The sequence below is a fragment of the Callithrix jacchus genome, chromosome 4 (assembly GCF_049354715.1).
Source record: "Callithrix jacchus isolate 240 chromosome 4, calJac240_pri, whole genome shotgun sequence".
NCBI lineage: Eukaryota > Metazoa > Chordata > Mammalia > Primates > Cebidae > Callithrix > Callithrix jacchus.
The window spans coordinates 15,348,655-15,375,751 of record NC_133505.1 but is presented as its reverse complement, the minus strand read 5'-3'; the positions used below and the strand labels follow the sequence as shown (position 1 = coordinate 15,375,751).

The 27,097-nt window shown below is 42.7% G+C and overlaps 1 protein-coding gene and 1 non-coding gene across 14 annotated transcripts in view; one reads left to right on the top strand and one right to left on the bottom strand.

Annotated features, from left to right (window-relative positions):
• Nucleotides 1–27,097, top strand: part of JARID2 (jumonji and AT-rich interaction domain containing 2) — a 282,534-nt gene that overhangs the window by 113,279 nt on the left and 142,158 nt on the right. For 12 of the 13 annotated variants that reach the window (XM_078368303.1, XM_078368295.1, XM_078368297.1 and 9 more), the window contains one exon: nucleotides 15,928–16,063. The exons of the other annotated variant lie outside the window; for it this stretch is intronic. Coding sequence is in view for 6 of the 12 variants with exons in the window: in XM_078368295.1 (XP_078224421.1) it covers nucleotides 15,928–16,063 (136 nt within the window). In the remaining 6 variants the exon portion in view is untranslated. The remainder of the gene's footprint in view (nucleotides 1–15,927; nucleotides 16,064–27,097) is intronic. 13 annotated transcript variants of the gene reach the window in all.
• LOC118153378 (U4atac minor spliceosomal RNA) lies at nucleotides 21,654–21,779 on the bottom strand. The gene has a single exon (XR_004742617.1). It is a non-coding gene; the product is annotated as a U4atac minor spliceosomal RNA (small nuclear RNA).

Sequence of the window (27,097 nt, the reverse complement as noted above, 5' to 3'; positions counted from 1 at the left end):
GCGGAGGTTGTAGTGAGCCCAGAGTTTGCTACTGCACTCCAGCCTGGGCAACAGATTGAGACTCCATCTCAAAAACAAACAAAAAACCACTTTGTTAGTTTCACAGTTACTTGGCTATGTGTTCTAAGTACCTTTTGCTCCGTGAAGAGTGAAAGATCATCTCTAGGGAACGAAGCCTTACTGTGTTCCAAGACTAGGGGCTGCTGCAGCCAGACGTCTTTCATGGCCTTGCTGTCCATTTTTCTCATTGACTGTTTCATGTAAAATCCTCAGGAAGTAAGCTGAAGAAGTGCAACCATAAGCATACATCACATGAGATTTTGCAGAAATGAAGGTAACAATTTTTAGAACAGTGCAACTTTGGATCAAAATGCAGTACAGTTTAGAGAGGGTTGGTTTCTGAGGCAAATGTGCAGACTTATTTTTATGCTCTGAATTCACTATGTCTTTAATTACAGGTTTATCCTGGATGTGATTTAACCATTTCGTGTCAGCGAACATAAAATATAACTTGAAAGTGATACTCAAAATGGGTCTAGTGTAGGTGATGGACAGCTGTCTCACATGTTCATTTGAGAGGTATTTGGAGACAAGTTGTTTTTAAAGGGAAGATCTCTCGAAGCAAATGTCATATATTGAGTTTTTTTTTTTTTTTTAATTCCCACAGATTGAAAGACCCTTGGTTGAGAAATTCTGTATCCAATTTAGGGGAGATATTAATCCAGAAAAATAAGAAATAAATTTTTTCTCAAATCTTTAAACTGTAGATTGTGGGATTCTAAAGAAACTTTTCTGTTCTGCAAAAAAAGAGTTGTTAGTGGATGCTATGTTTGTCTTTTAGGCAGACACTGGCATGCTGTATCCTTGCAGCAGCCCCCTGCAGACCTGCAGACCCCCCTTGCTTTAAGTGTCTTTGCGATCTGTTTCTTTGTAATTGCACCGAGAAGCAATTCTTCTCTCTTCTGAGTGTACTGTTGGCTGTGTAATTTTGTTTATGATGTTTTTGTGCTGCTGGTTTTTTCTCTGCATTCAGACTCAGGAAGCCCACCTCCTTTTTCTATTTATGGTAATTACTAGAGAGCATTTTATTTTTGCCTGTGGTGAGTGTCTGCTGTGTTTCTTTGTGTGGCTTGTATGTTAAAATTGGAACGTGTTCTCTTTGAGGTCAGTGCTTTAGTAAGATGTTCTAAAAAGTTTGTCAAACCCCAACTAGCTTTAAAAAAATTTTGTTTGTGGAGTGTAATCTGTTTACTATTTTTTATAAGTCTTTTATATCATCGACCTTAATGTTAGTAGGAAGAATAACTGTTCGCTTTGTATATTGACTTTAATTAGCAATTAGTTTCTGGTGATGAGATATATTGAATCAAAGATGGTCTGGTTTTTCCAGTCTCTCCTTTCTGCTATTATTAAATAAATAAATAATCAAAACACAGTTTCCTGATACTGGTGCTAAGACACTGTTTTTTGAGTTGTTGGTGCAACAGCACTGAGTTACCTCTGACTCAGAGATGCAGGGTTAAATTAGATTTTCTTAACTGGGTTGGAGCAACAGAGCTTTGAGTGGACTGATAACAGATTTATTCCGTTTCTTGGTGAATGAAAACTTGTGTCCACTGTAACCTCTTTGCTTTTCCTGAGGATAGCGAATTCACGTTTTCAGAGAATTACTGTGAGGAAAAGTGTGTATCATCAAGCCATTCTGTGTGCTCTGTTTAAACAGTTAACCGGTTTCCTTAGTTACAAAGGTTTCCCTTTCTTCTCTGTACAGTTACTCAGCTTTTATCGGGTACCAGTCTTGATGTTAAGGAGATGTCAGAATATAGATGATTTTAGTGCCATGAAGCTGATTTGGGAGGTGGAAGGACTGAGTTCTAGAGCTGCCATTCTGAGTTGATAAAGATTTCAGGCACAGGTGGGGAAATCATTAGGTGATTTCCAGGGTAGCCATGCTTGAAAACTAGTATTCTAGGAGAGCGCTCCCAGTGGGGTGCTGTTCAAGGTTGAACACAACCCACCAGCAATGGCGACAGGAAGACTTGTTAGAAAGATAGGAATGTGTTTTTCCAGGAAATGAAGTGAAGAGTGTTTTAGGGAGAATCTTCTTGCTTCAGGAGCTCAAGGTTTATGGAAGAAGAAATTCAATCCACAGTGTAGGTATAGCGGCAAGGTGTGACTCACAGGTTGTAAAATAAAAACTTCTCTGATTGGGAATAGTTTTCTCATTTTCCCTACAAGTCATAGGATTTACTCCTCTGAATGTTGGATGTAGCACTGCTGCACACTTTAGTCCCGACAGCTTTTCTGACTGTGGGTCCTGCCCCCGAATTGGCATCCACAGGTTGTTCTGCTGCGTCCTTCCTGGCATCATTGACTGGAGAAAGTTTGTTTCACTGCCACTCTCATCTTTCTGATTTGTGGCCACCTGAAACCTGAAGAGTATTGGTGTTGCATAGGAGAGTATCTCATGACCATATTTTTAGCTATCAGTGTGGGCAGGCCGTAGGCCAGTGTGTCTTCACTCACTTGGTCTCTGCATTTTTTTATTTGCGTTCAAAGCCTAAATATAAAGAAGGCTATCTGCCGGGAGGGTTGGGGATTGTGTATTAGAGAGAGGTGGGTTGGGTTGATTATCATCTCAGTTGCTGGTAGACTTTTCCCACCAGCACAGCAGTCAGCAGTAATGGATGGATGGATTCATTTATTTGCTTCCTCCATTCTCCTCCCCACCCGATCTCAGCTCACTGTAAACTCTGACTCCTGGAATCTATAGGTGCCCACCATCACGCCTGGCTAACTTGTATTTTTAGTAGAGATGGTGTTTCACCATCTTGGTCAGGTTGGTTTTAAACTCCTGACCTTAGGTGATCCACCTGCCTCGACCTCCCAAAGTGCTGGCATTACTGCTCCTGGCCGAGTGATGAATTTCTAAGTCCTCCCTTGTTACATGAGCAAAACCTCATCTCAAGTTAGGGTTTGCGATACCAAATGTAGATTTTCAGAAAAGGGCTCTTCAGTAGGGCTCTTTCTATCCTACACTCTTTTGTGTTAGTCATTCTTAATATTTTATTCATGTATATTTCAATTATCTATAACATCTGTTTTTAAGAGACAGGGTCGCAGTCATTTGCCTGAGTTGGAGTGCAGGGTCTCGATCACAGCTCACTGTAACATCAGAACTCCTGTGCTCAAGAAGCCTTCTCACCTCAGCCTCTTGAGTAGCTTGTACCGCAGGAGTGCACCACCTTGCCTAATTTTAAATTTTTTGCTAATTTTAAATTTTCATTGTTGTAGACATGAGGGTCTCTTCCTAGATCAGCCAGGGTGGTCTTGGACCCCTTGACTCAAGGAGTCCTCCTGCCTTGGCCTCTAAATCTGTGAGAATCACAGGCATGAGCCACTATGCCCAACCTAGTCATCATTTTCCTAAAGGCTCTGAAAACCTCATTAGCTACAAAATGGCACAGCGAGGTCAGCCAACCTCGACTTGGCTTCACTCCTGATTATTACACCAATATTTAACTTTTTTTGTCGTCTTCAATAAATTAAGGCAACTACATTTGGATTCTGAGTGTCAGTTAAAACCCCTCGACTGTATTCATGTCTCTGCCCTGAACTTTGGAATTTTCTCTAGGGCCTGTAACAGGTAGCTGATACTTGGCACACTGAAACATTCAGTGGAGGTGACTCCATTTATCAAGATGAAACCTTGAGATGTATTTAACTCCCTTCTTCACACGCTCCACATCCAGTCTATCAGCATTCTCTTGGCCCAGCCTTGTAGATGTTTCCAGAATCTAACCAGTTGTCACAGTCTCTTGCACTACTCTGGTCCTCATCTCTTGTATAGGTAACTGCCTCAGCCTCCCTTGTTTTTCGACACACCACTGTCCCCCGTGATTTACTGTCAACACTGAGGGTAATCACTATCTCCCAGGCTGGAGTGCAGTGGTATGATCTCAGCTCACTGAAACCTCTGTCTCCTGGATTAAAGCGATTCTTCTGCTTCAGCCTCCTGAGTTGCTGGGACTACAGGAGTGCACGTCATGCCCCACTAATTTTTGTATTTTTAGTGGAGATGGGGTTTCACCGTGGTGGTCAGGCTGGTCTGGAACTCTTGACCTAAGGTGATCTCCCGCCTCCCAAAGTGCTGGGATTATAGGCCTGATCCCCTGTGCCGGACCTGGAAGGGGAACACTTTAACCGGTAGAAAATATATCAGCTTAAATGTTGTTGAGGTCTTTTCTCAGGGTTACATAGCATCACACAATCTTCGTAATACAGAATGAACAGCAAGCCTTACGTCGGTAAGTGAAACAGACATAGCTGGTAAATTAAGACTGCTTGTTTATTTCTAGGTGCCAACACATTGGTATGAAAAAGAATTGAGAATGGACTTTTATTGTTCTTGAAAAAGAATTGAGAATGGACTTTTATCATTCCTTAAAAAGAATTGAGAATGGACTTTTCTTCTCTCTTGAGAAAGGCTACTTACTCTATTTACTGAATTATTGTTGAAGTTATGATCAGTTAGGAAACACTGGCATTTGTTTGGGCATTAGGTCTAAAGATGAGAGCTTTTACCCCTAGGAGATGCTCATACCTTATCAATTAGGGGCGTTGGTAATTGTGCAGAAATTAAAGCCCGTAAGGGAAGTTAGGCTGATTATAGGTCTTTATTGCATCTGCAAGGAAATTTCGAGTTTTCCTGTATAGATTCTAGGGAGCCCCGGAAAGGCTTTAGTAGAGGAAGTGGTGATGTGGATGGAGTCATTGCAGCCTGGCTGTGTTAGTAGAGAAAGAACGTGGGATAGATGGTTGGAATTGGAATTAGTTGGTGGTAGAGACATTTTCGGAAATTTCTTGTCTTTGGAAGGAGATTATTAGATTTCTGTTTTAAATATGTATTCAAGGAATTGAGAGACACGCAGGATTACCTGGATTTCAAAAGCAAATGCCAACAATGAGAAAGAAGGTGCCAAGTCCAGTTTAGCTTTGTAGACTGGAGTGCGAGGAGGGTGGTCAGGAGGGAGGACATTGTCAGGGTGTTTCAGTAGTCATCGGTGTTTAGATTATGATTAGAGATAAGGGGAGGGCAGAAGAATCAAACGTGAACGTGGTGGGGGTGATGAAACAGCAGAAAAGATATTTTAGTGCAGCAGGAAAACCAGCAGAGAGTCCGGTTGCCAATAAAAAGTTTGCATTAGATTTGGCGGTTACAGTGTTTTTCATGGCAGTGAGAACAGTTTTCCTGGAAGAGTAAGATGAAAGTTGGACACACTGCATGTCTGGTGTTCGAACTCAGCGATTCTAATGCGTGATCCCTGACCCAGCATCATTACTGTTCTCAAGCCCTGTGGGCGTTTCTGATGTCTCCTCAAGTTTGCCAGGATTGCCTTAATAATTACTTGGTTTACATATGAGCACAGAGTTAGGGCTGGCTGTGGCGGCTCACGCCTGTAGTCTCAACAGTGTGGGAGGCCTAGGTGGGTGCATCACGAGGTCAGGAGTTGAAAACCAGGCTGGCAAAGATGGTGAAACCCTGTCTCTACTAAAAATACAAAAATTAGCCGGGCATGCTGGCGAATGCCCGTAATCTCAGCTACTCGAGAGGCTGAGACAGAGAATTGCTTGAACCCAGGAGACAGAGGTTGCAGTGAGTCGAGACCTTGCTACTGTACTTCAGCCTGGGCGACACAGAGAGACTCTGTCTCCCAAAAAAAAAAAAGAATTCATAGAATTCCAGATTTGGAATCCAGGCTTCTTTGTACCTCTCGGTCACTACTCTCTTTCTAAAACTTGCTACCTGTTTTCATGTGTTGAGTCTTGCAGTGGCTTTCAAATGCCTTCTATGTGCTGGACTCATTGCTATGTTTTAGGAACATCAAGATGAGTAAGACAAAGACTAGTCAGGATGTGATCTATACTACTTCACACCTCTGAACCTCAGTTTCAGAATTTAAAAATGTTTTTGTGATAATACTTGGCATGCTAGTTGTAAAACGTGGGAGAGAGTATGTACAGGAAATGTGTGTGGCCTGGCCGCTTAGTGGGAAATGCTGTTTGGAGGGAAAATGGGCATCAGAATGGTTTCTGGAGACCCATACCTGTAATGAAAGGTGCCAATCAGCCCCTGAGTGCTTATTAATACTTGGGAGGGCTGGAAGATACAGAAGGCATATCAGACAACTTCACCTGTTTCCGGGAAAAAATTAAGATAATGTGTCAATTTATGTTAAGTCCAAGGACAGAGGTTACTTGTAAACTTTCTGTCAGTGTGAAAATTGCATAAGATAGACAAAAATAAGCTGGTGGTTTGCAACATGACTGGAGATAAACAGTCTTGTGACAATATATGTACACTTGTGCTTATTTTCTAGCTGGGATTAGGGTGGGGTAGTCATTGTTGAACCAAATAAGCCAGCGCATCAGTCAGGTATTGATTGAGCTTGTAAAATGACTGCAGCAGTGTCCTGGGGCCTGGTGGAAGCAGCAGCGGCACTAACTCCTAGCCATGACCCATAGGCCCAAAATTTTAACCAGCCCTGGCAGGGAGGGGCCGCCATGAATCAAGTCGAGCTAGTTTGGGCCACCCTGTTGGTACTTGGAGACTGGCAGGTGGAAAAGACTGGCTTTTGTCTGGCCTTAATCCTGGAGGCTTTACTTTGTAGTGGTTTCCTTAGAAAAGGATTTGAAGGCGTAGGAAAGCAGTGTCTTCAAGGCTTTGCAGACGGACTTTTCACTTCATCTTCAGAATGTCATATACGTTTCCTGCAAAACCCAGAGGCCAGATGGAGCTGCAGGATTGGAACCACTTCCAACACCGAGTTATATGAGTGGATGTCTGCAGTTTGAATAGTTCTTGTCTGCTTTAAACTAGAATTTTCTTGTAAAAGGTTTCTTATCTCCCACAGTTTTCTTGCAAAAGGAGTAATGTATTAGGCACATATTTCGAAAACTCAGGGATGTAGTAACATGCACTATCTCATAACACACAGTGTCAGTTGAAACACTATCCAGTTTAATGCAGGCATATACTCTTGGTCGGTGCTGTCCGAAAGAACTTCTTCTGATGACGGACACCTTGTGTAGCTATGTTGTCCGTTGACATGTAGGGGGATCGTGGCCATTGAGTATGACTCAAGGAGGTCAATTTTAAATTTTAATTGAGTTAATTGTAAGTACCTACGTGTGTCTAGTTGCTGCTATATTAGATGGTACAGATTAGAATGTGGCATTTGGGGATGACGGGTATTCTAATTAACAAAAAAGCATTAGTAATTAAAAGATCCAAATAGTAGAATTTCGTTATTAGTAAATAAGCGTAAATTCCCAAGGAAATTCTAATAACATAAATTCCCAAAGTGCAGGTGTGTAGTTGCACACCAGCATTGTTGATATTGAAGTGTCTAATTTCTTGATTTGTTTTTTGAGGACAATGGCCAATAAGTTATTGTAATTTGATTTCCACCCTGCCACCACTCCCTCCAATGAAGGTAAATTGACGGTCCATGTGTCTGTTGGATGCTGGGAGATAATCCTGCTGCCGATCTTGGTTCTTTTTGGATGACGTTGAAAAAGCGAACTGTCACATCTAGCACTGCAGGAGGGTTTAATGCTGTGTTGCCTGCTTCTGGCTGCTCTGTTCCCTGACAGCACCCTTTAACCATGGACGTGCGGATGTCTTGCTGCCATGCTGCTGCCTTGGCGACAGCGGATGTCTGACATGCTCAGACGCAAAAGAGCTGACTTGGCAGCTGCCCAGCAGATTTTTATAAAGGCTCAGTTGGTGGCTGGAGATTCAGCCTGTCAGAGTTGTGTTATGCAATAAATCGTTTTCAGCAGAAGTTCTTAATCCAATTTCAGCTGTAGCTTTTTATTTTTTTAAATAGGCGATAATCAAAGATAAGTACACATTATTTAATGGGAGTTTGGAAGAAGTAAAACTCTCCTTGCATAAGCATTTTCAGGCCGTTTACTTTAGCCCGGGAAGCATGTCTGTCTGAAGACATTTGCTGCTTGAAGTGCTTTTAATTTAAACCCCAGGCAGGGGGACATCATTCACAATTTGACTAAGTAAGTTTCTTCTCTTAGGGCGTATCCTGGAACCTCATTTCCATTTGGGAATGTTAACCAGGTTTTACTTCATTTGAATATTGAGAGACTACTTTTTTTGGAATTAAAATAATCAACTGGAAATTATTGGGACCACTGTTAAAAAGGGAGGAAAAGGTTAATGTAGATGAAGTTGTACCTTTCTCATTTTCCTTCACCCCTCACCCCATTTTGTTTATACATAATCAACATTCCCTACCAATTTTTCATTTGATGCTTTCATGTTTCTCTCAAACTGTTGCTGGAACAGGTTGGCATATGAGGCAGCCACAAGTTGTTTCAAGTAGGGTGATTTAGCAACAGATATATGAGAAGCACGTTCTGAAAAGTCATTCATGTACAGGATTCCAGTCATTTATCCCAGGGAGGAGGAAATAGCTATCAGTCCTTTCCTTGTCCGTGGGCCTAGTCTCTTAGAATGTTCTTTTCATTTGCTCTTCAGCTCTGTTTCGCTGTTATTCAGACCCACCATCCTTAATCCCATGATCTGATGTTGCATGTTGGTCCTTTGGTCATTGAAGTCAGGAATAGCCCTTCTTTTTCTTTTTAAAAGTAGCTACATCCTTCCACCTGTAGAGCTCTGACAATGTGACCCAGGAATAGGTCACATGCAGGGAGTGGGGTTGGCAACTCATTCAGTTGCCTGGTCTAAGTGTTTGTGTAAGTTTTAATAAAGAAGCTCTGTGTTCTAAGATCTTCCCGCCTGTGACCCTGAGTGCTCCTTTCCTCGCATATCCCTTGCCCCCCTCAATTTGAAGGCGATTTCTGCATTTCAGCATTTTTTGTTTGTTTGTTTTTTTTAAGGTAGTAGAGGTTGTCAGGAGCCTTTGATGTCCTGTGTCCCCCTCCCCGTGGAAGCAGGAATGTTTTTGTTTTTGTTTTTGTGTTTTTGTAGCACCTTCTGTAATTACCCCTAGGTCACCAACTTTTGCCTCTTTATCACTAGATTGTTGCTTAAGACATTGGTGGAGCGTGGGATCTGAATTTCAAGTTTAAAACAGATGTGTGTCACACTTCCAGTCCTGCTATGTCTGTGTTATATTTATTTGGTTTACTGTATAGATTGTATTCGCTTTATTTCTGATTGGTGATATGGTTTAAAAAGAGGTCTTTGTGTCATTGTAAGCTTTTAGATAACCTGGAAAGGGGCCTGCCTGGCAGAGTCAGTTGACCCATGACCCAGTTTCCACGAGGTTGTCTCTCTGTCAGTCACCAGTGCCCTTGATTTGGATGACAAATGACTTGACCACTCTACCTATGATGCATGAGTCTCTTTAGTAGTTTGCCTGCAAGTGATAGGAAATTACCTTTCATTTTTAAATAGATGCAATTGTCAGAAAATTGATTTTTTTTTTGAGAAAATTGATTTTTAATTGATCAGAAATGTGCCTTCCTTTAACCCATGCTTTTTCATCCTTGTTTCCTTCTCCCAAATCAAGATGGCCTGAATTTGAAGCCATAATAAAAACCAAGGTATGAGCAAATTGCCTAACAATGGCTTGTCAATTTTGGACAGTAATAGAAAATTCCTCCCCCTACTCCCACTGCTACCTCCAGTGGGAGTACTAATTGTATTTTTTTAATGTATTGTTTATATTAAGCCTCTACAAATTCAGTAATTTTAATTTTGCTGCTTCTCCTTTGGAGTCAGTGTGTTACATATTTAACATTTCTGGTTACAAACACTCCTGAGTTTCGAAATGTTACTTCCTGATCTGGCATCTGCCATGGATTGGCTACCGATGCCACATTCGGGTCAAGACATTGGAATTCATCTCTACGAAATAACTAAAAGTTTCAGGATTACTTCTTTTTCGCTCATACCTTTGAACCTAAAGGGAGAAACCAGTGGTGTGGACCTTACACTAAGGGAAAGCTGAGCAGAAAGATCGTTTTATTAAATGTGGGTGGGGTTGAGCACAATGCCCAGCAGACAGTGGTCCCTGGGAGAGGTTTGCTGTTAACAGGATCATGATGAAGTTTTCAGGTCTTTCCAGGTGACTCAGTCTCATTCTCTGTGTAGCACCTGGTTCTGTAAGCTTGACTGACCTAGATGTCCCTGTTTTCTTGCACTAATATACTCGAATCATCTTCAGAGATTTTGAGGGCCCATGTTATTGAAGAGTTGGCTGTCACTGGAGAACAGCAGCCTGTAAAGGCTTTTATTTGGTGGGTGATCCAGCCAACCGTGACACAAATTATATGAACTCTTGGTGTAGTTACATAGTATACCAAAAGAATGTAATTTTTAAAAGTGTGGATCATATATACCTTTCTGTCTTGTAGTAAAGCAGTTCTTTAACCTGGTCTGAATACAACTTGGTTATATTACTCACAGGTAGCTTTCTGTCACTGGCCTGCACGAATTTGTACTTTTGATGCTTGTTTTTTTTGGTCTTTAACGTGAATAGAGGAGAACATCACAGGAAAATAACATTGTATCACTGGGAGCTGTGATTTTGGTTAGATTAGGTTCTTCATTTGGTTCTTGTTTCACGGTGATGCAATACTTTTACTTCCTCCCTATCCCCCCCAAACAAAGAAACAGTCACCATGGGTAGAGATAACTGCAAGCTCATGGGTAGAGTTAACTGCAAGCTCATGAGAGCCTGCTGTGTAATGAGACAGTGCATGGAAAGAGAATTGATCTTCTTGTATGTGTTGGTTCTGTTCTGGAGGAGGATTATTCACATGTTCGAATGTATATTTAATTCTGGTTGTTGGGTTTTAAAGAGAAGTCATTCCCAGTTGAGTAGCCAAAAGAAGAGGGTTTGAGCGACTGTGTCACATAAGGAATGATAAAAGGAACTAGCAGTACATTGTGCCATGTCCTTTTGTTTTCCCCTGTGCTCTTTGATCACTGAAGAAGAGTCAAAGATTTCTCAGGGTATATTTATAGACGTAAATTCTGACAGTAATACTGGCCACAGGAGATGGACGTTTGAAGCATTCATCTTGGGTGTTTCATCCTTTCTTTCTGATGGAATATAGGCACAGGATGGGGTCCCATTGTGCAGAGCAGAGCTTCTGAAACTTGACTGTTTATAGGCATCACCTGGGCATCCAGTTAAAATGCAGAGTCTGAGCACTCAGATCTGGATGGGACCCAGGAGTCTGCATTTGTAACAGGATGTTGAGTGGTTAAAGTTGGGGTGGTCGGTGGACCACCACCTGGATTTGCAAGGTTGTGGAAGCATATGTTGAATCTCTAGCCTGGACTGTCAGCTGTGGAGAGTTGTTATACGTGGTGCTCTCTGAAAGGCATGTGATGCTGTCATGTTCTTACTTTCTGGGCACTGGTATTTTATGTGTCAATTATAGAACTCAGGACAACGAGGGGTCGTCTTGTATTCCTTTTTGCCTTAAAGTAGAATGGCTCACAGTCCAGGTTAGAGATTAAACAAATCCCCATATCCTTGCAACACCATGTTGTGGCCCACAGACCACCTGTACCATAACCACTTGGCATAGTCCTTTTTTACTAATTTTAGTAAAAAATGTTAAGACATTTATAAGTTTGATTCCTGACCAATTGTTCTTTTTGATAAGGAATTCTCCAGTTGTTTTCAAATAAGTGGCAATAATCATTCAGTTTAAAAGGAGCCATAGCTTTTCCTTTAAAGGTCTTATTCCCGGGTCTTCTGTATTAAGCTGACCCTAACCAGAGTGGATGGGCTGCTTGGTTTTCTGGGCCATTCCAGAGCAGGCCAAGAGTTCTCTGTTTTTTGCGCTGCACTGTCAAAACCTGACTGATTCTACCTCCGTGGAGCCAAGGGGCTTTCAGTGGTTTACACAGGGCAAGTGGATGATTTAGATTTTCAGACTGTGAGGTGTAAATGAGATATTAGTTGACTTGAACGTGTGATTGAGAATGAATTATTGGATATAGAGGGTGAGTGAAGAGCGGCATGAGAGATTCCTGGGAAACATAGAAAGAGCCTGAACAGATGTCATAGGTGGGGTAGAGGAAGAATAGCTGGAATAATTGGTCAATATTTAGCAGAAGGGAGTGTGACAGAGTTGTTAGCTATGTAAGGCCATGTGGATGTCTGGACTGGCACTTTTTCTTGCAGGAAACACTGCGTAGTGGCTGAGGAAGGAGTGGTGGCAGCACTGAGGAGAAAGGATGTCTCTATCAGGACCCCAGCCTCTGCTCAGACTCAGATGTGTGGCTGAGCCCTTTGGGATTATTCACTGTCGGGAGTATTTTATGAGGATAGCAGTGTGACTTCCGACCCTGGGTGTTGCCTGAGATTAGACACAGGCAGGGCCAGTCGGAGTAAATAAATGTCAGTGGGAATAGTGAGACTGAGCTCCACTGAGTTTCTAATTGATTCCAGAACTATTTATTCAGCTCTTATGTATCAGGCATGTTTTAGGAGCTGGGATACAGTGGAACAAGAGTTTCCTTGCCCCATAGTTAAATGGCTAATTAAGATAGCTATTGAGAAAGGAAATTGAAAGGAAGCTCTGTATTTGGCGTGTGTATTTTGAGTTTACTTGACCTCTGATGATAGAGTTCTATGTGGGCTGTTTTTCAGAGCATTTAGTACTGGTTGATCCTAACAAATGTCATGGCTACAGCAGAGTTTGCATTAAACTGGAAGGACATTCCTTCTGGCACTCCTCTGCCCTGTCTTGGATAGGTTGAGTGCAGGCATACCTTTGCTGTCTGCATCTGGCATTCTGCTAGAGGAGTATAAGTTTAGGATGATTCACCATGACTCTACAGTTGGGAAAGGCAACTTAATTGGGACTATTTGGAATTATTACCTACTAGTAATAATTTTGTGAACAGCACAGAGTCAACTTGTCTACTATATTTGTGTCTTGCATCAGCATTAAGGAAGCAGGTGACAAGTCTCAACCAGCACTCTAGATGACGAAAGAACACTTGTGTGTTGTGTGTTTTTAAGTTTAAATTTTAATGTCTAGCATATGAAACCCCATAATCTTTGTCATGGGCGTGCTTCTGCTGTATTTAAAGTACTTTATAGGTGTAATGAAGCTGCTTGTGTCAGTAACTGGACATTAAATGCACTTCCTTTGCCGCAGTTTTCCCCTCACATGGTTTATGTTTTCATTAGACATCAGTTGTAGGGGCATGATTCTCTCAACGGAGCCTGAAGTTGGGGTGAAGGCACCAGCCTGCTCAGGATGCGGTAAATCGTGATGGAAGTTTTACATTGAAAGCTATTTTGGTTGGGGCCTTATAATTTATAAACTGTGTACCTGTAGGAAATAATAGTTGTCATTGTTCGTTGTGGAGATTTGAACAGTGAGAATAGCAACCTGGTGGTGATGAAGAGAATTCTGCCTGGCAGCCTTTGTGGATGGACGGAGGCTGCTGAAGAGGTAGACTTCAGCCTAATAGGAATTAACTCCTCCTGCGGTTAACACCAACATTCAGTTGCAGTTAATGTATTAGGAGAGCTTTCTTGCAAACCCAAGGGAGTTGCTGTAAAGATTAACTCAGCTATGTCATGCTTTTCATGTGTTGTGTCAAGTCAGCTGCGTTTTACTCAGGTTGCTTATTTGGGTTCCTCAAATGGAGTCTGGTCAGAGTGCTGCATTTTTTCCAGGTTTTAATCATTTGATTGGGAAAGTCTCCAGTGACCTACACCCAGGAGCAGGTTAGAAATTGTGTTTCTCTTGTGAGGTTGAAGCAAGGTTTGCGGACTTCTCTTAGCCTTCATGTCTGAACCCTGACCCCTACCCCGGTCTGTGAATGTCTTGGTTGTCTCAGGAGAGTTGGGAGGAAGACAGGATGTACCTCCTTCTTCTAGAGGCACTGCCCAGCAATCAGAAATCTCAGCCTGGCAGGCCCCTGGGAATGAAGGATGTTAAGGAGAAGGTGGAAATCCTAGCTTCCTTCCTCAGGCCTTTCTTCCCCTTGTGGTAGGAGATGGAGAATTACTCTCATTCTAGGAAATCCTTGAAGCTTAACAAAAGCGCAGCTTATGTTATTTAGGGCTTAGAGTCTCTGTGGCTGGATTTCTAAAAAAGTTTGTATGCAGGGTACAGGAATATAAGTTCTGGAGGAGATATCAGATCATCTAGCCTTCTCATTGAGTTTCCTGGAAGTTTTCCATGATCCTTCAATGTTAGGGAGTAAAAACCTATTCTTTTGTATGAACAAGGAGAACAGCACCAGACTGCCCACGAGATATTTGGCATTCTCTTTGAAAAAAGGGAATCTGAATATCCAACATGGTGATTTTTTTACCTGGGATATTAATATTTTTCTTTCTTTCTTTCCTCTCTGTCTCTCTTTTTTTTTATTTTTTATTTTTGAGTCTTGCTCTGTTGCCAGGATGGAGTGCAGTGGTATGATCTCAGTCACTGCAACCTCTGTCTCCTGGGTTCAAGCAATTTTCCTGCCTCAGCCTCCCAAGTAGCTAGGACTAGAGGCGTGTGCCACCACGCCCAGCTTGGTGTTTTTGTATTTTTAGTGGAGACGGGGTTTCACCTTGTTGGCCAGAATGGTCTCGATCTCTTGATCTTGTGATCTACCCACCTCTGCCTCCCAAAGTAGGGGGATTATAGGTATAAGCCAACACGCCCAGTCATTTTTTATTCTTTTAGAGCTTAAAATATCTGTGCTCAAATGCTTACATTTCTAAAATGAACTATTATAAAACGTTTAAGTCTTTGATATAGGTGTTTGAATGTAAGTCCTTCTTAGATTAACAGTGTGCGTATAGCTACAGAATTGAACCTCTGAGTGTCTTTAGCCATGTGAATCATCATCTAATAGTGAAAACTATCATGACTAAATCTGCTGGTTCTTTAAACATGTATTTCTTCTCATTTACCTTGCTTTAGTTACTGTTGTCAGTCACATCTGCCTTTCTACCTCCTGCTCTCTCAAGTCTCTGTATAATTTTTTTCTCCCCTGTGTAGTGCTTTTGAAATTTGAATCTTTCTTTATGTCTTTATGACTGGAATTGCTGGAATAGTCTCTGGGGTGGCTATTTGGTTTTTGTCATCTCTGCATTCAATCTGGAGCAACAGACAGAAGTTTACTACTTTTAAATGAGACCTTCAAGAACCATCATTAATGTGTACATTAAAAACATTCACGCCAGTTGTAAGCCCCCAAGATCGATTGTCGTCTTCTGCAGTGTTCTCTCCTTTTATTTGTAATTGTTTTACTTAAGTGTCCAATGCAGATCCGATTCCATGTCTTCTGACTGGACTGTAAATTCCTTGAATGCACAGCACCTATATCTGCTGTATCCTTGCAACTCCCAAGGGGGACAGCAACATTTTTAAGAGTTTTGTATGTATTTGTATTGCAGTGTACATTGTGGTATTGCTCACTGTTTGTTTAAAACTCTCCAGTAAAATGATTCATTTTCCTTCTTGTTGTGGATATGACAACACCTTTTTCTGAAGTTTGTCAGGGATATAAAACTACTGTTTACTAATTGGTGAAGGGATTTGGATGTGAGAAAGTGTATGGCTTTTTTTTTCCGAAAGAGGTGAGTTTCTCCATGTTGGCCGGGGGTTGTCTTGAACCCGTGACCTCTGGTGATCCACTGAACTTGGCCTTCCAGAGTGCTGGGATTACAGGTGTGAGCCACTGCGCCTGGCCTGCTTTCATTCTTTTTAACATCCTGTGGGTTCACTTGTTCGAGGTCTGTCCAGAAAGACCATTGTCCCTTGACCTTATGGGTGTAATTCTTACCTCCAAAACTGGGTCTTGGTCACACAGTACTTGTTTGGAAATTCCTCTAATGGAAGGTTTATTTTGACTCTGAATATTGGCTTGCTTTTCTATTCAGTAACTCCTCTCTTACGTTTCCGCAGGATGACAGTGATGGGATTCCGTGGTCAGAAGAACGGGTGGTACGTAAAGTCCTTTATTTGTCTCTGAAGGAGTTCAAGAATGCCCAGAAGAGGCAGCATGGGGAAGGCATTGCTGGGAGCCTGAAAACTGTGAATGGTGAGTTGACTCCCGTTGGAATATCTTGTCGGAACGTACGATATCTCTGGGCATGACCTTGTTTCTGAATTGGATGTGTCCTGGCAGCTTGTGTTTCCTATTCTAGGCACTTAAGGGCAGTCTGAGGCCAGGTGAATCTGCACTCCGGACATCCTGTTGGGTTTATAGGCTTAGTTTTATGTTCTTTTATGTACTGCATTATACAGTGGACAAAAATGCCTTAGTCTATTCCGTAGGTTCTGTCTTGCTGGTGTTTCTGTATGTATATGTCTTTCCACACAGGTGCCTGAGTAGAACTCTGATGATCTTGCTGAAATGTGGAGTCTTTAGTTCCTGTACCCGGGTTGTATAGGAAGTAGCCTAAATCTTTCTGTGGACTGACTTTCCTGCTCTCTGACCCAACAGGCTTCTCATCCCTGCTTCCTTTTTTGTTGATCAGGCTGGGCAGGTTGCTGTAGTGGGGACAAGTATGCTGTGACTTAGAATTCCCATGCCTTCAGAAGCGTGCTGTTTCCTGGATGGTTACCACTTGGCTCCTTGATGCCTGGAAAGAAACTCGTTCCAATCTGAGTTTGTTCTCATGTCTGTTTTGAACAGGGTTCCTGGGTACAGATGAGGTCATCTAACGAAAAGCATCTGAGGACAAACGTGCTTGTGGTTTACTATTATATACCATGGGAATGAAGTGACATTCTGTAATGTCTTTGTGCACTTACTGGGATTACAGTTAAAGTGCATGAATTGACCATGTTTTGGTTTATGCTTCCTTGGGGCAAGGTTCTGTTCTTTTCTGAGAGCTGTGGCTGTGGTCTTAGTAGAGTCAGCATATATGGGGTGTCAGGGTGCAAAAGGAGAGATTCACCATGGCTTCCAATTTGTTTCCCACCACCTTAGTTGTAAGGTGAGTTATCTGGCAGCCTCCTGTTGAAACTAGTGCTCACAGGCGGTACCTGTTGCTGCTTTCCTTTTATGGGGCCATGGCAGAGTTTCCTGAGTCTCCTTCTGCTATTGCGTGACTTGAAACAAGAGTCTCTGTCCACCCTCCTGGGTTTTCTTTCTTATGGGTGACTTGGCTTTGGAGGTCAACCATTAAGGCCATAGTGGCTCAGTCATGTGTGCGTCCCTCAACAAATCTCAGCCAACATGTATGAGAAAGGCCCATTTTGAGTCTTAACATTTGCAGAAAACAAAATAAGTTGTGGAATCTATGGCCATAGCATTCAATTTAGACCTTCATAGCTACTTTCTTATAAGGCATTCTGCCTTTTCATGTGGGTCTCCAGCACATAGGGACCCTAGCCATTTGTTGCTTGATAATATAGTAAACTAAAAACCTTGTGTCAAGTTGGAGAACGTTTGATGTGTTGATTGTCATTGATTCCTGTTGACCGTAGTTTCTTGCTTAGATGTGGGGGATTGGGTACAAAGGAGAACATCACTTAATCCTGGCATCTAGAGTGGAGCAGTGGCTGCTCTGCTGTGAGATTGTGTGGTTTTGATGCTGAACGGTGCTGTTCAGGAGTGGTATAATGCTTTAGTGTTTCTTGGAACTGCCAACAGTGGAAACAAAAACACCCATCTTTTCTTAAGGGGCAAACATATCGGCTTTTAGAACAAGAAGTTAGCCAGATGTCCTTGATTTAATAAAGGTGAAATTTGAGTGAACGAACAAAAGCTAACGTTTGCATTCCAGAAGCGACCAGTGCTGTTAGCCAGTTGGCCAAATGTAGGTGTAGCTTCGGCATAGTCAAGGGCTTGACGATACTTAGGAGAAAATCTAAGTTGGCAGAGACGCCCCCATTGGGATCATTGAAGGCTTTCTATTTACTCTGGCACCACCTTCATAAGGGACGGTTAGTTTTCGTCATACTAGTTTGCTTTTCATTCAGATAAAGACTTTAAGTCTTTAAAAAGAATAGGAGACAGGGAGGCTTCTGTTTTGGTTGTGAAATTGCTGTGAATATGCCTGTTTCTGGTTTGCGTTTTGTGGGTTTTTGTGAAGGCAGCAGTCCAAGGTTATGTTTTTTTGTTTTTTTTTTTTAAATCTGTTTGTTTCATTTCTATAGCAGTCTGAGTAAACATAACTCGAGTGTGCTTTAAGAATCATTGTTTTCCTTGCTGTGGTGGCTCATGCCTGCAATCCCAGCCCTTCAAAATGCCGAATAGGGAGGATTGCTGGAGCCCACGAGTTCAAGACCAGCCTGGGCAACAAAGTGAGACCCTGTCTTTCCTAAATTTAATAATAATAATAATAATAACAATAATAAATTAGCCTGGCAGGGTGGCAGATGCCTCTAGTCCCAGCTACTCACGAGGCTGAGGCAGGAGGATTTCTTGAACCCAGGGGAGATCAAGGCTGCATTGAGCTATGTTCACACCACTGTATTCCAGCTTGGGCAACAGACGAGACTATCTCTTAAAAAAAATCATTATTTTGAAGGCAGCTGCTATGTTAAAGTGTGCTTTCTTATTTTGGCGAGCTGCTGAGAAGAACAGGAAACTAGAATTCGTATCATGGGAAGAGCTCCTCTTCTTTAGGTGTTTGGGAGTGTGATCCAGAGTAAGCTGAAACAGTAGGGAGAAACCAAGACGTTTGGACTGGTGAGGTTGTGGGAGTAGGGGTAGTTGTAACTGCAAGCTGTTTTGTGCATACACATATGAACGTACGTGTGTGTGTGTGTGTCTGTGTATATATGTGTGTATGTATATGCATGCTCTTCTGTAAATCCCTTTAGTTTGAATGCATACTTTATAGTTAGCTGTCACTCATGTACTATCTCTTAGAAACATTTAAATGTCAAATGAAACCAGAGGCTAGGTTAGTGGGAGTGGAGGCAGGGTGTATTAGTTTTTTACATGCTGCTGATGAAGACATACTCAAGAATGGGAAGAAAAAGAAATGTAATTGGACTTACAGTTCCACATGGCTGGGAGGTCTCAGAATCACGGAGAGAGGTGAAAGGCACTTACTTCTTACATGGCGACAGCAAGAGAAAATGAGAAAGAAGCAAAAGCGGAAACCCCTGATAAAACCATCAGTTTTATTGAGACTTATTCACTATCACAAGAATAGCTTGGGAAAGACTGGCCCCCACAATTCAATTACAACCATGTGGGAATTCTGAGAGATACAATTCAAGTTGAGATTTAGGTGGGGACAGAGCCAAAGCGTATCACAGGACATGATGGAATGTAATGCTTTTTTTTTTCTCAGACGGAGTTTCGCTCTTGTTACCCAGGCTGGAGTGCAATTGCGTGATCTCGGCTCACGGCAACCTCCGCCTCCCGGCTTCAGGCAATTCTCCTCCCTCAGTCTCCTGAGTAGCTGGGATTACAGGCACTCGCCACCATGCCCAGCTATTTCTTTGTATTTTTAGTAGAGACGGGGTTTCACCATGTTGACCAGGATGGTCTCGATCTCTTGACCTTGTGATTCACCCGCCTCGGCCTCCCAAAGTGCTGAGATTACAGGCATGAGCCACCACGTCCGGCCCTGTAATGCTCTTAAATCATGAAAGTTTTGTGCTTTTCTCAATGGTTTTTTTTTTTTTTTTTTTTTTGCTTAGTTTCCACCCTGTAAGAGCCCTTTTCAAATGTCAGTGTTGACACTGGTTTAATTGTCACAGAAATTTGTCTGGTGGTAGTTTTAAGATTGTCCAGTCCAGAGCCATTGCTAGGAGGTGGCATATGATGCTGCTGGTCAGGCAAGGGTAAGAACGTGTCCCTTCACCCCAGAGAGTGGTGGGATCTTCTGCCTCTGTGTCCTCTTTCATGCTTTTGAGCTTGGGGACAGTGACATGCCTTCGAGAGCCCTAGCGCTTCCAACTGTAAGGTGAAAGCCCCATCCGACTATGGGGCCTTTATGACTGTTAGGTGTGGTAGTGACTTTCTTGAGGTCACACAGGTATTGAATTCACAGTAGCAGAATTGGAATTGCAGCTGAAGTCTGGAAACTGAATCCAGTACTTCTTTCAAGTCAGAATGCATGCAGACTGCATTGGAGCTTTGCAGCAGGAATACTGAAAAGCTGATGTTTTGTTTTGTTTTGTTTCCCTTTTCCTGTTTTGTACAGCATTGTTTCTGAATCTTTTATTATTAGAAAATAATGTTGGATTATTAGCTTTCGTGTGAAAAATCATTCGTTTTCACTGTAATATTTAAAGATTGCAGCAGAACAGATTTTACAGAATTTTTATCTAATTTGTAAATAAAATAGAGGTGACTTCTAAATTAATGGCATGCTGGCATAAGGAACAGGCAGCCCTTTGCCCTTCATTTGTGTGAAGGAGGGCCGGTATCCAGTGCTTGGAAACGGTGCGTGAACATTGCAGCTCGTAGCTGAGCAGGTGAGCTCAGCCACCCTGGTTCTGCAGGTCTGTGATTCGCAATAACCCGAGCAGACAAGAGATAGTGGAGACAACTCGTTTTTCATGTCATAATATCCATGTTTGCTCTCAGTCTTGTTTCTGTAGTTATATAGTGACAAGGAATGAAATTTTTTTTGGCCCTACTGTTGGTAGGAAATGGGAGTTTTGAACAGCCTCACGAGTTGTCTGTGTAGCAATTGATGCCATCATTACAGCTTGTTGGTTATTGCTGGGCTTACACTCAAGGTGGTAAGATTTGCTGAGCGTGTGTCTACTTTCTGTTGTAGATAATGCCACTTTTCATGGATGTAATAAATTGACAAAAGCTTTAGAAAGGACTGGCAGAGGCTGAGACCTTGGCCACTCTTCGAGGGCCCTTGGCCTGCTGGGGCTGAAATTACGGACATTTAAATAATAACATGCTACACAAATAGTGAGTACACATAATTACACAGTCAGGGAGGGGAGCTATTAGCTGTATTTGAATTTCATTTGCTTCCTATAAATGTCATCTCAGATCAAGTCCTTTGGCCAGCAATACACTCTTGACGAGATTTAAGGGACCCTGGATTGATTTCGTTAGACTTACCCCAGGCAGTAGTTGTGATGGCCAGCCTACCTTGAGTTCTCATTATTTTCCAGTTATTGTTTTAGTACTTTAGCTGTTACTCATTTAGTCTTCAGAACAAGCAATTTTTTAAATGAGGAAACTATATACTAAGAGTGGATTAGCAGTTCGCCTGCCCTACTATTAAGTGGAAGCGCCAGGATATAAACGAAGGCTTTTTGGATCAGAGTGCCCGTAATTTCTGGATTACAGCTCCCACGCCTTTAGCCACCACATAGATAAGGAGATGGAATTTTGGATCTTTTCATAAAGATAGCATTCTAAAAATAAGAATTTACAGGAAGACTTGACGTTTTTTAAGTAGCTGTTTCTTTGGAAGGAGGTAAGTGGAATTTTTTATTGGGAAAGAGAACCTTGGAAGGGCATGATAAGTATTTATTGAACATGTTTCTGGCCTTTATTTATAGGTTGTAATTCAATTGATAGATTGTATCAAAAAACGTAGCCTCCCAATTGGTTATCCTCCTCTCTTCAGTCAGAGACACAGATGCATCCATTTTTTCCATTCCTCACTTAGAGTGTTGGTTTTTTTTTTTTAATCGCAAAACTTAAATTTACTCATAATTTGCTGTTATTAATTAAAGGGTTATTGTTTTTTTCCAAAAATTGCACCAACGTAAAGCAGAGCTTCAGTTGATGCGAGTGTGTTGTTTAGGCGTTAGCAGTACTGCCCTCACTCTGTGTTCATTGGACAGTAGCGCAACCCCAAGAAAAGGATGGTTGAGTGTTGTGTTTTTAACGCCGTTGTTGCTCTGGCTGGCAGCCCTCTCACTGGAGGGACGGTGCATGGACGTTCTGGCAATAGCTGCCAATTTGTAGCGAAGGACCAATATTGGAAGTGCGGATACAGGACATTCTGTAGCCAATCCCCCCACTCCACCCCCTCACCGCTACCCAGTCCCCCTTCCCCGCTTCTGGAAATGTAATTTTGAACTCCTTTCAGCATCTTTCAGTCATTTCCAAAGATTCTTGATGTGTATGGAATGAAATGTGGGCCCAACTCTGATTTCATTGTTCACAAAATATATTCACACAAGTCATAAAAACATATTTGTGAGTCAAAATAAAAAAGTGAGGTCACATGGTCTGATTTTATATAAGTTTATTTATGGGTTATATTTGAAATGAGCATCTGGGGTATATAGTAACCTTCCGTCTGTGAAGGGCGACACCTGTTCCTTGTGTTTGTGCTGGAGACTTTCAGGTCTAGCTGTTATAGAGATGGTCCCTCCTTTATCATTATCATTATCATCATTTTCGTCTGAAGAAAGTGGCTTCTGCTTCTGCATTGCCGAAGTGCTGATGTCTGTGTGCTAGCCTGCTTCTCTTGTGCTGCAGGGAGGCCAGCTGCAGCTGGAGTTTTCTCTGACACTCCTGGCCTCCAGACCTCTCTTTTCCTCTCCTGTGTCCCCTGATGGGACGACATAACCTTATGAAAGAAAGCTGGCTGAAATGAAGGGCTTAACAGTTGAAAACAACTTGTGTTTTGTTTACGATGCAAGCTACATTTGTTGTGAAAAGTCGAGAAGGCTTGGGCTCTTTGTGTTTTAGCTGGTTTTTTACTTAGTGATGTGGGTGGGGCATTTCTGTCAGATTTTCATTCTCAGTATTGGAGTTTCTGCTATGTGGGAGGCATTGTGGGTATAAAAACTGAGCTCGGGTTGCTTATTTTGGCCAAGTCCTAATACCTTATTTCATTTCCTCTAAGAGGTCATTGAGTGATGCACCATTATTTTATGATCAGTAAGCAAGAACCAAACAATGCTTCCAGTTATGAATGTGGGACCTCTTAATTATGAGATGCATGTTTTAACATGAGAGAAATAGGCACAACTTAACATCTGTGAAGCAGGATAAAGTACTGTAGGGTAAACACCTTAAAAACCAAACAGGTGTATGGGGTAGTGCAGGAGGCTAGCAGGGAGGCAGGTGATGCCAGAGGCCCAGTCCTAGGATACAGGAAAAGTATGTCGATGAACCTTGCAAAGGGGCCTTGAAAGTTGGGAGAGTTTTCCGAGCAAGAGCTTGGGGTGGCATGGTCAGCAGATATTTGACTGGACCTTTGGTGTCAGAATCTAGTGTGACAAATGGCTGCAATGGCCAGTGTTGGTGGCCAAGTCACTTGTATGGGTCTGGCACCAAAGGAGTGGTGTGCAATAGTAAGGACTGCTAGAGCAGGAAGGGTCTTTTTAGAGGTATAGAGGTCAAACTCATCATTTTACAGATGAGGAATTTTGAGCCTTGATGAGAAGCTTAACGGGAAAGCATGGATCATGCTGAAGCCGGATTGGAACCAGAAATCCAATTTAAGTGACAGTGAGGCGCCACGCTTCCTAGTAGGCATGGCTGCTTGCACGCATTTCCTGGAGCGTTAAGAATGGAGGTGCCTGAGGAGGTTAATGTGCTCCTCTTTCGGGTCACTTTGTGCTTGACACCCACTGCCCCTCTCGTTCTCTCAGCCCACGTCCTTTGTCAGCTCAGTGAGCTGCACTCTGTTTCCCTGATTACATCATCATTTTCATCAAATCCTGGACTCCTTTAAGTGGGAGGGAGGCAGCATTCAGGTAGTGTCACCTGGGAGTGGAGTAGGGCAGAGGAGGTGGTGTGTGTGGGGGGAGACAGAAGGGAGAGCAATCTGTGCTTGAGTTGGGCCTATTTGCTACAGCGTTTTCCAGCTTGTGTCAGTTCTTATAGAAGTTCAGCTTCAGAGAATTGTGGAAGGCAAATGGATGGAAATTTGTTGTAGTCTAGATTTTTTTCTTTGAAACAGGGTCCTGCTATGTTGCCCAGGCTGACCTCAAATCCCTGGACTTAAGCAATCCTCCCATCTCACCTTCTGAGTCATTGGCACTACTGGCATGCATCATCATGCCCAGTTTGGGATTTTTTTTTTCCCCTTTTCTTTTTTAAAGCTGAAGTTCCTTCTATAAGGGTCTCTCCAGTTTCTTTGCGGACAGAATTAATCATACCTCCCCCATGGCATCACACTGGAAATGATCCCTCCTTTCTTTATTTTTTTTCCCTGGTTCATTTCCACCATTGTAAACATGTTCTTAATTTTCCCATAATAAAGCCTCCCTGGTTCTTGTATCTCCTGCCTGCTCTGTCCTTCTCTTAGTTTATAGCAGAATCTCCCCAAAGCAAATGTCTAAAGGGTTTTTCTCCATGCCCTTCTATTTATATTCTTATTCATATCCACCAGCCTTTCTTTGCCATTCACCTTGGAACCCCTCATGTTGGGCCGCTTATCAAGGTCAGTAGTGATTGCCTAAGTCACGTTTCCTTTATTCTGGGATGTAACTGCTCATTCAGCAGCATTTACCATGGTTGAACATCCCCTGAACACCAGCTGCCTGCTTGGCTGCTGCATTTGGTTTTTAAGATTATTTTATTTATTCATTCTTTTTGGAGATGGAGTTTCCCTCTTGTTGACCAGGCTAGAGTGCAGTGGCATGATCTTGGCTCACTGCACCCTCCACCTCCCAGGTTCAAGCGATTTCCTGCATCAGCCTCCAGAGTAGCTGGGATTACAGACATGCGCCACCACGCCTGGCTAATTGTGTATTTTCAGTAGAGACAAGGTTTCTCCATGTTGGTCAGGCTGGTCTGGAACTCCCAACCTCAGGTGATTAACCTGCTTGGGCCTCCCAAAGTGCTGGGATTACAGACATGAGCCACTGTGCTCACCTACTTTTATTTTTATTTTTTAGAGATAGAGTCTCCTTCTGTGTCCCAGGCCTGAATGCACTGACTCGATCACAGCTCACTGCAGCCTCAGCTCTCAGGCTCATGTGTCCTTTTGCCTTATCCCCCGAGTATCTTGGACCACAGGTGGGTGCCATCACACCCAGGTAATTTTTAAATAGTTTGGAGAGATGGCATCTCCCTGTGTTGCACAGGGTGATTTTGAACTCCTGGGGTTAGCTGATGCTCCCAAATTCCTTACAGGTGTGAGCCACTGTGCCTGGCCGACTGTGGTTTTTTGATAGGCCTCATGAACTTAAGATGTCCCAAAGCCAAGTATCTGCAAGGTCCGTCATCTGCTTCTGGCCAACCCCTGCTCTTTCCCTTTTTCAGTAAGTGGCAGTTCCTTTTTACTAGTTGTGGTGGCCAAACCTTTGGAGTCATCTGTTACATCTTTTTATCTGATGTTGCATTCAGCTTTAACTAACCTATTTTATTTAGAGACAGGGTCATGCTCTATTCCCTAGGCTGGAGTGCAGTGGAGGCAGTCACAGCTCATTGCAGCCTGGACCACCTAGGCTCAAGCGATTCTTCCCCTTTAGCTCCACCCCCCCCCCCCCACACACACACACATACGTAATTTGAGTTGCTGGGACTACAGGCATGTGCCATCATGTCCAGCAAATATTTTTGTATTTTTTCGTGGAGAGAGGGGTCTGGCTGTATTGCCCAGGCTTGTCTTGAATTCCTGGGCTTAAGCAATCCTCCTTCCTGCCTTGGCCTCCCAAAGTATTAGAATTACAGGTGTGAGCCATTGCTCCAGTCCTTAGCTACCCTATGTGAAACTCACAGTCCCTTTCAATTCTGACCTTGCACCCCTGCTTCTGTTCCACATTGTCATATTGTCTAGCTTGGGTTGTATTGCAGCCCTGGGTGCTCTCTCAGCTTCTGCCTTTGTATTCCTTCAGGCAACAGCCAGCAGTAGCCTTTAAAAATGTAAATTCACACCTGCAATTCCAGTACTTTGGGAGGCAGAGGCGGGTGGATCACGAGGTCAAGTGATCGAGACCATCCTGGCCAACATGGTAAAATCCCATCTCTACTAAAAATACAAAAAAAAAAAAAAAAAAAAAAAAAATTAGCTGGGCATGGTGGCGCACACCTGTAGTCCCAGCTACTCTGGAGGCTGAGGCAGGGGAATTGCTTGAAATCAGAAAACGGAAGTTGCGGTGAGTCAGGATTGTGCCACTGCACTCCAGCCTGGCAACAGAGCAAGACTCTGTCTAAAAAACAAAAAAGGGTAACTTAATCTGTGCTGTGTTCTTTCTGATTTTGGTGTGTCTGTCCATCCTCTTAATTTGAATGCTAAATATGTCCTCATGCTGGCCGCTTGATATCCTGGTGCCCCCCCCACCCCCCCATCACTCTGTTGTCACTCTCTCTGTCTTTCTCTGCCTCACCCACTCCAGTCTCCCTGCTACTTTAACTACACAAAGCATACTCTGTTTAGCTCTCGCTGATATTCTATTGAGAAGTTCTCGATGATTCTTCTATTGAGAATTCTCTCCCTTCCAGTATCTGTGACTTGATCTTTCTGTACATTTCACGTTCCCCTTCAAATGCCCCCTTACCCCGGAATGTTCCTTGAACATCCTAGTAAAAATGGTACCTGCTTCTGTTACTCATTAGCATTTCTCACTGCCTGACATTGTAGTACTGGGAGGAAGTGTGTGTGTGTGTGTGTGTGTGTGTGTGTGTGTGTGTTCCTGTCTAGCCACGTTTGATTATAAATTTTTTGAGAGATAAATTTGATTTGTGTTGACTGCTGCTCCGTTCCGGGTGCCTGGGATCTCCCCAGTCTGTGTTGTGTGAAGGAGCATGCTCAGCAGCTCACCTGCATGCCACGCACGTCTCCCCTGCTCCCTCCCCAGCACTTCTTGTTGCCATGCTGTAGACGTGCCTCTCTCTGTTGGGGGACTGAGAGTCTGCCAACTGGGACTCCAGATTTCATTTTAGAAACACTCACACCGTGACACTCTAGGCCCCCAGATGTCGGCTCATCTTATTTTCCCCATAGCCAGAGGCAGTTTCTTGGAATTGGGTCAGCCTTGTAGCCTTGCTTTCTGAACCACATTCATTGCATCCCTGTTTTGGTACAAGGTATGTTGCTTGGTAATTTAAATTAAAATTGGACTTTTAAGAAACAGGTTTAAAAAATTGTCTCTTAATTCTCAATTGATGATTTTTGTACTTCTACTATGTTTTGGGTTAGTGTAATGGGCCACAGGTGTTACACAGCTTGTATAAGGCCACTTAGAGAAGTTGTCAAATCGATGTTTGAACTCAGAACTTCTG